The 9,120-nt window shown below is 42.0% G+C and overlaps 2 protein-coding genes across 2 annotated transcripts; both read left to right on the top strand.

Annotated features, from left to right (window-relative positions):
* The first annotated feature begins 545 nt into the window (after positions 1-545).
* On the top strand, positions 546-1,141 carry LOC121745951. The gene is made up of 3 exons (XM_042139895.1): positions 546-806; positions 863-928; positions 1,028-1,141. The coding sequence occupies exons 1-3, from the start codon at positions 546-548 to the stop codon at positions 1,139-1,141; spliced, it is 441 nt and encodes a 146-aa protein (XP_041995829.1).
* Positions 1,142-1,156: 15 nt separating this feature from the next.
* Positions 1,157-6,710, top strand: LOC121745950. Its single transcript, XM_042139894.1, has 4 exons — positions 1,157-1,349; positions 2,595-3,121; positions 3,442-4,095; positions 6,039-6,710. Exons 1-4 carry the CDS (start codon positions 1,157-1,159, stop codon positions 6,708-6,710), a joined length of 2,046 nt encoding a protein of 681 aa, XP_041995828.1.
* Positions 6,711-9,120: the final 2,410 nt, after the last annotated feature.

Raw genomic sequence — 9,120 nt, 5'->3', positions numbered from 1 at the left:
CTCCAAAGAATTAGTCTATGTATGAAGCGGTTTCTAATATTAACGCGACTCACCTTAGTGGGAGCCTTAATCCTAAGAAATAGCAAGTTCATTGGTTAGACTTCTCAAAATAAAGTTCAATTTTATCTAGAGGTGATTTCCAATATTATCGCAACCCACCTTAGTGGGAGCTTTAATCCTAAGAAATTGCAGAGTTCAGAAGATTAAATTAACTTGTGAGATAACTGTAGAATTTTGTTTGTGGCGTACGACCTTCCCTAGAAGGAGTATCAATACGGAAATGAAATCCTTGGGGTGAATATTCAATGGTACAGGCTTAGGCAACGTTTGTCGGCCATGCCACCTTAGTGGTCTCTGGACTATTCATCGATGTTGTGACCAGAATTTTGTTAAATATGAATTGTTTACTTGACCTCCCTAGAGGCGTACTTAATTCTATTTAACTGTTGTGAGAATCTAAACTGTTTTAATGTTTTTTACTCTTTAGAATCTTACATAGTTTGTAACAATAAGCTATTCATTTTCTCAGCTAAATCCATATCAAGATGTCGTTCAATCCTCTTTCCGCTATTCATAAAGAACACAAACTCGAAGGTCATAACTATATCGTATGGAAACAAAACTTGGATATCGTTCTCTCTGCCGAAGAGTACAAATATGTGCTCACTACTGAATGTCCACCTGAACCTGCTGCAAATGCTTCTGCAGCAGTGAAAGAAACATACAGAAAGTGGTGTAAAGCCAATGAGATGGCGAAGTGCTACATGTTGGCTTCTATGTCAAAGTACTTCAACATCAGTATCAAGGCATGAACACTGCTATTGAGATTATGAACAATCTTAATAACCTTTTTGTTACTCAGAATCGAGCGGCTAAATCTTTAGCCTTTCGAAGCATCATGACTAAGGTTATGAAGGAGGGCACATCTGTGAGGGACCATGTCCTTGAGATGATGAGCCACCTCAATCAAATTGATGTTTTGGGAGGGATCATTGATCCCGAGTCCTAAGTAACTATAATCCTTCAGAGTTTGCCAGCTAGCTATCAGCAGTTCAAGCTCAATTTCGGGATGAACAAGAGGGCTTACACCCTAGCTGAACTATTGACTGAGTTGCAGTCAGCGGAGGATCTTATGGTCTAGACAAAGGCTGCTATGATGAGTTCTAGGCCGTCTTCCTCAGGCTCTAAGCCAGGTAAGGGGAAGAAGAAAGCCCAGAATGTTGTAGCACCAAAGATAGCTAAGGGCAAAAAGAAACGGGTCATGAACAAGAAGCAAAGTGGCAAGTGTTTCAAATGCGACGAAAATGGGCATTGGAAGCCGGATTGTCCTAAAAAGGCCAATGGCTCAGGTATGCACCAAGCTTTCGTTGTTGAATCATGTTTAGCAGTTGTATCTACTCAGCAATGGGTGGTTGATACTGGAGCTACTGATCATGTTTGCTTTGATCTTGATTTAATGCAGGTAACAAGGCAGTTGAATGAAACAGAGATCGAGATCCAGCTGGGCGATGCTACGAGAGTGGCAGCCGTTGCAGTGGGAGACGTTTATTTACGTTTTTCTAGTGATAGAGTTTTAGTGTTGAACAATGTTTTGTTGATACCTTCGTTTAGAAGAAACTTAATTTCAGTTTCTAAACTTGTTTCTAATGGATATTCGATTTCATTTGATGATTCATGCATTATCAAGAAATGTGGTTCTTATATCTGTCGTGGTATCATGGAAAACAACCTTTACACTATAATGTCTACACAGTATATGCAACATAAAATTGAATCTAACTCAACATCGAAAGTTTCTCGAAAAAGAAAATCTCCTTCTGTTTCAATGAACGAAACGTACTTATGGCACCTTAGACTTGGTCATGCTAACCCTACTAGGATTCAAGCGTTGGTAGACCAAGGTCTACTTAAGGATCTAGAAATAGAACCTTATACAACTTGTGAATCATGTTTGGAAGGCAAGATGACTAAGAGACCATTTAAGGTCAAGGGTAATAGGGCCAAGGAAGTACTTGAGCTCATTCATTCTGATGTGTGTGGTCCAATGACTACTCAAGCTAGAGGCGGCTTTCAGTATTTCATCACCTTCATTGATGACTACTCGAAAGTTTGATATGTCTATTTGATGCGTCACAAGTCGGAATCATTTAAAAAGTTCAAAGAATTCAGGGCACTTGTGGAGACGCGACATGGTAAGACAATCAAGGCTCTACGGTCTGACCTTGGAGGCGAGTACCTTAGTAGTGAGTTCTTGGACTACTTATCAGAAGCGGGAATTGAATCCCAATTGACTGCGCCTGGCACACCCCAGCAGAACGGCGTAGCTGAACGAAGGAATAGAACCCTCTTAGAAATGGTTCGATCGATGATGAGTTATGCAAAGTTACCTATTTCATTTTGGGGACACGCGTTGCTCACAGCAAGCTATACCTTGAACAACTTACCATCCAAATCAGTACCTACAACACCACATGAGTTGTGGACTGGACGAAAATCTAGTCTGAGACATCTCAGAGTGTGGGGTTGTCCAGCACACGTGTTGGAGAAAGATCCAACAAAGTTGGAGTCTCGTACTGAGGTATGTTTGTTTGTAGGGTATCCCAGTGGAACGAAAGGCTATGAATTCTATAGTCTACGAGATAAGAAGGTATTTGTTAGCACAAATGCTAAGTTCTTAGAAGAAGACTACATGATGAATCATAAGCCCAGCAGTGAAGTTGCTCTTGAGGAAATAAGAGATACTTCAGTTTCCACAAGCAAAGAACCAATAACACAAGTACAATCTATACCAGAGATATCAACTTTTGTACCACAAATTGTAGAGCCGCGTCGCAGTGGGAGGGTTCCCCGTGAACCAGAAAGATACATTGGTTTGGGTGAGTCATCTGACTTAGACCCACACGGCAATGTATTAGACCCATGGAACTTTAAAGAGGCGATGGCAGATTCAGATAGTCATTCCTGGAAAGAAGGAATGGATTCTGAACTACAATCAATGATAGACAAAGATGTTTATGATTTGTTAGTCCTACCTGAAGGTTGTACTGCCATTGGGAGTAAATGGATTTACAAACGCAAACGAGGACCTAACGGACGAGTCAAAGTCTTCAAAGCAAGACTAGTAGCTAAGGGTTATACCCAGAGAGAAGGTATCGATTACGATGAGACCTTTTCGCCAGTAGCTATGCCAAGTCAATCTGAATTCTTTTGTCTATCGCAACCTACATGGATTGGGAGGTATGACAGATGGACGCCAAGACAGCTTTCCTAAATGGAAGTCTTGAGGAGACCATCTACATGGAACAACCCGAGGGATATGTAGTCAAGGGCAAAGAACACATGGTGTGGAAGCTTAAGAAGGCCATTTATGGCCTCAAGCAAGCATCCCGATCATGGAATATGTGTTTTGACCAAACTGTTAAGTCTTTTGGCTTTGAGAAGTGCCCAGATGAGAGCTGCGTGTACAAGAAAGTTGAAGGTAAGAATGTAGTGTTTATGGTACTCTACGTAGATGACATACTGTTGATTGGAAACAGTAAGAAAATGTTGTCAGACGTGAGAGATTGGCTTTCAAGTCAATTTGAGATGAAAGATATGGGAGAAGCTGGACACATCCTAAGCATTAAAGTTCTTAGGAACCGCCAGAAAAGGATGTTGTGCATATCTCAAGAATCTTACATCGATACGATAGTTAAACGTTTTAGTATGCAAGATTCCAAGAAAGGTTTTCTATATTTTAGCCATGGAATCACCCTGTCTCAGGATATGTGTCCCAAAACACCTATTGAGATAGAAGATATGAGAAGGATCCCTTATGCATCGGCTGTTGGGAGTCTCATGTATGCTATGTTATGCACAAGGCCCGATATTTGCTTTGCCGTTGGCATGGTAGCAAGGTATCAGTCAAACCCTGGTCAAGGACACTGGATTGCGGTAAAGAAAATACTCAAGTATCTGAGAAGAACTAAGGAGTATTCTCTAGTTTACCAGGCATCCGAGATATATCCTTTGGGTTACACTGATTCAGACTTTCAGTCTGATCGGGATTCGAGAAAATCAACCTCTGGATATGTGTTTACTTTAGTAGGTGGAGCCGTAATTTGGAAGAGTGTGAAGCAGAAATGCATCGCAGACTCTACCATGGAAGCTGAATATGTGGCAGCATCAGAAGCCGCAAAGGAAGCAGTATGGTTCAGAAACTTTCTTATTGATTTGAATGTGATTCTGAGTATGCCCAAGAGCATCACTGTTTATTGTGATAATTCTGGTGCTGTGGCAAACTCAAGGGAACCACGAGCCCACAAGGCAAGCAAACACATAGAAAGGAAATATCACATCATTCATGATATAGTGCGGAGAGGAGACATTGATGTGGTCAAGATCGCATCAGAAAACAACTTGGTAGATCCATTCACAAAGGCACTTCCAGCCAGGACGTTTTAACGTCACGTGAAAGGATTAGGTGTTCGATTGACCTAGACCCGCTTTCAGCATAAGTGGGAGGATTTTGCAGTTTGGTATACTCGAAAACTGTTTTGAGTATAAGTGGGAGATTGTTAGAGTTTAGTATGCTAAAAGCATCTTTCGAATGCTTGTATATGTAATAACTCTTTTATCCATTTGTTACCATTTTATGAGAAAGAATATTTTGTTACAATGTATTTTGCTTATGTATTGCTTATGTATTTATGAGATGTTGAAATACGTTTTCCATTTAAATACATAGTTTAAGCAAAATGAGTCTAAGTCTTCTGCATAGTAGATGAGTTGTGAGCAGCGTTCACAGTAGGTAACTTGTCGGTTCTTGCAGAAGTAAAATTGTTTCACAACCTAGATAGGCTTTGACTACCTATCGTGAAAGGTTGCGACATCAGTCCGAAAGTTTCCTTACCTAAGGAAATGAACGACGTCGGTGTGGTATAATACTGAAAGGATCAAACAGTTAGATAAGACTTTCTTGGCTATTTACTGAAAGACGAGGTCTCGGTGATTGTCGTTTCTTAATCATTGTTGACATAACATTTAGCATACGATATTAATTGAAAACTACTTTGACTTATCAAATGGTGAGGGAATTTTGTTGCCCAAGAATCCTGATAGATTGGGTAATGATCATTAATGTCTAAGTGGTGCTATTATTGTTATTGCAATGAATCGTGTGCTGGGAGAGGCCAGTATGATAATATCCTCAAGAGGTGTTTAGAAAAAGGTTTTATTATTCAGAAAACTGGCCAGTTGGAATTTATTCCATGAATAATAAAGAATGTTTCTAAACTAGACCACTCTTGGAAAAAGAAATTAATTAATAATAGTGGATAGCAGACTTGATATTAATTAATGGATATTTATATCTTTAACAAGGGAAATGATTTAATTAAAGAGGAAGTCCCGGAATACTCGTAATTTTAGTTTGGACGGGCAGTCAATATTATATCTATAGTGGATGATAATAATATTTAAGTTTGGGCTTGAATTAAATTGCTTTAATTTAAATAGTGGAAGCTTGAACTGTGGCCCAATCCAATCCTCCACAGATCTCTGGTCTGGCCCAAAATAATTAACTTAATATAAAAGGGAGAAGAAGAGAAGACATATTAATAAATTCTACGTAAAAATTCGATCCCTACAATCTGTAGAGAGAAATTATCGATTTTTTTAGGGTTATTCTTCCGTAGAGATTTCTGTCTTCAATTCTTCTCCAGCTTTTGAGGATTTGACAAGCTTTGCCCACACAAAGGTCAAATTCGAGTTAAAAGGGAACAGAGTAGAAGATCCGTGGTAGAGGCGATTGAAGAAGGAGTTCGAATTCAATTACTTGAATTCATACGGTAAATCGTTGTATTTAATTGCAAATATATTTAGTATGATCCGAGTTATATGTTTATAAACATGGTTCTAGTTTACAACTGAACAAAAAGCTTGTTTAGATGTAAATCGTTCAATCAAACTAAATTGATTTCCGCTGCAAAACCAACACCCTGAAGTACTTCCTGGGGATTGAGGTACTGAGATCACAACGTGGGATCTTTCTAAGACAGAAGAAATATGTACTGGATCTGTTGACAGAAACCGGGCTATTAGAATGCAAACCTGCAGAAAGCCCAATGATTCCAAACTATGGATTGAAAATCGAAGAAGGAGCGAAGTTAGTTGACCGTGGGAAATACCAGAGACTACTGGAAAAATTGATCTACCTTTCACATACAAGGCCTGACATTACCTATGCAGTCGGTGTCGTAAGCCAATTCATGCATAAGCCTCAAGAAGATCATATGGAAGTTGCATTGAGGATAGTAAGGTATCTAAAGGGAACTACAGGGTATGGTGTGTTCCTAGAGAAAAAAGAAAACCTGGAAGTTGATGGATACACGGATGCTGACTGGGCAAGCAACCCAATTGATAGAAGGTCGACAGGGGGGTATTTTACCTTTGTAGGAGGCAACCTAGTCACTTGGAGGAGTAAGAAGCAAAACCTAGTGCAGCACGATAGGACTAAACATATGGAAGTAGATCGACACTTCATCAAAGAAATTCTCGAAGCCGGAGTCATCGAATTTCTGTTTGTAAAATCTGAAGATCAGCTTGCTGATATCCTCACTAAAGCAGTACATCATAAGGTATTCCACGAAGTCTTGGGCAAGTTGAACATCGGAAACACCGTTGCTCAACTTGAGGGGGAGTGTCAAACTATACAAGGAAATGATTCATAATTGACGAGAAGATTGGTAATTGATTTGTAATTAATACCTTGTAATAGGCTCCTAGAATAGGTTGATCTCTTGCCTTAGATAGTTCTTCCCTTCACCTATAAAAGGAGAAATTGTACACTTTTAATATACAAGAAATAAGAGAACTTATATACTATTCTCTACAAACTCTAAACTACAATGGCTTCAATCGTCGCTGCCCCTCTCGATATCCATCTTCAAGAATATATCCATGGAATGAGGTGGTATTCATAACTGGATGAATTATATCTTTGACATTTCAACACTAAGAACGGTGGGTACAGGATGGAATATTGTTTTATTGGGGGACAGTTTTGTCATTTAATGCGAACAAAGAGTCCCAATATTCTATTTCTCAAGTTGAATTCGTATTAACCAAACGCACGAATATGAACTTTCATTGGTGGGCCAATAGCCGCAAATCTCCCCAACAATTATATCTGGGTATTTTCTTAAATTAAAAACTAAAAGTTTACCTTTTTTGGGATATTAACTTTAGGGTTGTTAATTTCAATTTAACTTATGGATCCTCTCGATTCGTCCACAAGTTATTAATTCATCGCACAACCAGAAGCATTACCTCGTATAGTTAAGCAATGCAAATGAAGTCTTGGATATTGTTAAGGGCGTGCCCCTCAACCTAACCGATTTCTCTCTCGGCAACACGGAATCTGCCGGCGCCCGACGTGTAGGGCGAAGGATGTTCGAGTGGATTGTGTGCGGGAGTTCTTCCCCGTCAGGCAATCAGGCTCGTAACTTGTTTCACAAGAATAAATAACGAAATATTTGGGCAATCAACAATCTTTTTATTATTTTTTTCTAATGTGTGAACAAAAGCCCTATTTATAGACTACGGACCCTAGGGTTGATTCGACCTAATCCTATATCCATCGGGAAAGAATCAACAAAGAAAACCCGACTCGACTCATGCTGTAAATAAATAATAAATAAAAAATACTAAGAGTTCAAAGATAAAACAAATAAAGATAAAGTAAATAACTAACTAACGCTAGACTACGCAGACACGAAGTCGCCCCATCTCTTCGGGGCCTTCACGTTCCGTTTCGGCTTTGACGTCGTAATAGAGTCCCCCTCCGTCGGCCGTGACTCTGCTCCCTCGGTCCGGCGTGGTTCAGCCGTCCGCGACGGCTCTACGGCCTGAGGTACCGTATCAACTCCCCCCTCGATAGCAACATCCTTGTCCTCAAGGAGCACATTAGGGAACTTGCGGCTCACGATCTTCAAAGGTTCCCACGTTGGCGACTCCGACCCGTCGGACCATCGTACGAGCACATGATCTTGCGGGCGTCCTCCTAGCCATAGCACCCTCCTATCTAGCACCCGGACCGGGTAGACCAACGGCCTATCCCCACAGAATTCCGTAGGCAAATCGGTGCCCGCCACCTCGCCGTGGCCCGCCACGAACAGGCGTAACAAACTCACGTGAAACACATTATGTATCCGACTCCCCTCCGGCAGCCTCAACCGATACGCTACTTGCCCAATGCGCTCCATGATCTCAAAGGGGCCATAGTTGCGACGCGCCAACTTCGCCGAAAGTGGCCGGGCTACAGAGTGCTGCCTATAAGGCTGCAGCTTCAACAGTACCTTATCGCCGATCGTGTACTCCACATGATGGCGATGCCTATTCGCCGTGGCCCTCATTCGCTGCTGCGCGCGCTCGAGGTTGCGTCGGAGTTCCATAAGGAGCTCGCTCCGCTGAGTGATCAATTCCGCCACTGAGGGCGGCGTCGCAGCCGAAGGAGCCGTGAACACCAAGCTTTGCGGATCTCGGCCATACAGAGCCTTGAACGGAGAAACGCCTAGCCCTGCATGGTGGAAGCAGTTGAGAGCCAGCTCCGCCCACGGAAGGAAGTTGGTCCACTTGGAGGGCCGATCCGCCGTGAAGGCTCGTAGATACTGCTCAAGGCCCCGATTCCTCACCTCCGTCTGGCCATCTGACTGGGGGTGGTAAGCTGTCGTGAAATTCAGCTTGGTTCCACTAAGTCGCATTGCCTCCTCCCAAACGTTGTTTACAAACACTGAATCACGGTCAGAGACCAAGGTTTTGGGAAACCCGTGATGCCGAACTACTGTGTTGACAAACAGGTGCGCTACTCTCATGGCGTCGAACTTGGTGGGCAGGGCCGCGAAATGCGCGTATTTCGATAATCTATCCACAACCACCATTATCACCGTGTACCCGCGCGACGGCGGACGTCCCGTGATGAAATCCATGGACAGATCCTCCCACACCTGCGACGGAATAGGCAGAGGCTGCAACAATCCCGCCGGCTTCTGCGTGGAATATTTCGTGGTGTGACAGACGATACACGACTCCACAAAACGCTTCACCTCCTTCTTCATGTTAGGCCAATAGAAATCCCCGCTC

Source organism: Salvia splendens, chromosome 8, assembly GCF_004379255.2.
Source record: "Salvia splendens isolate huo1 chromosome 8, SspV2, whole genome shotgun sequence".
NCBI classification, from domain to species: Eukaryota; Viridiplantae; Streptophyta; class Magnoliopsida; order Lamiales; family Lamiaceae; genus Salvia; species Salvia splendens.
The sequence above is the reverse complement of the archived record's forward strand: the minus strand, read 5'-3'. Positions and strand labels throughout refer to the sequence as shown.

What these genes read in the sequence shown, in the direction of transcription:
- LOC121745951 (XM_042139895.1), top strand. Translation starts at nt 546, where the DNA reads ATGTCGTTCAATCCTCTTTCCGCTATTCATAAAGAACACAAACTCGAA. An exon ending in ACTTCAACATCAGTATCAAG is followed by an intron (nt 807 to 862) that starts GCATGAACACTG and finishes TTTGTTACTCAG; the next exon opens with AATCGAGCGGCTAAATCTTT. An exon ending in TTATGAAGGAGGGCACATCT is followed by an intron (nt 929 to 1,027) that starts GTGAGGGACCAT and finishes ATAATCCTTCAG; the next exon opens with AGTTTGCCAGCTAGCTATCA.
- LOC121745950 (XM_042139894.1), top strand. Translation starts at nt 1,157, where the DNA reads ATGAGTTCTAGGCCGTCTTCCTCAGGCTCTAAGCCAGGTAAGGGGAAG. An exon ending in TAAAAAGGCCAATGGCTCAG is followed by an intron (nt 1,350 to 2,594) that starts GTATGCACCAAG and finishes GTTTGTTTGTAG; the next exon opens with GGTATCCCAGTGGAACGAAA. An exon ending in AAGTCTTCAAAGCAAGACTA is followed by an intron (nt 3,122 to 3,441) that starts GTAGCTAAGGGT and finishes GGCTTTGAGAAG; the next exon opens with TGCCCAGATGAGAGCTGCGT.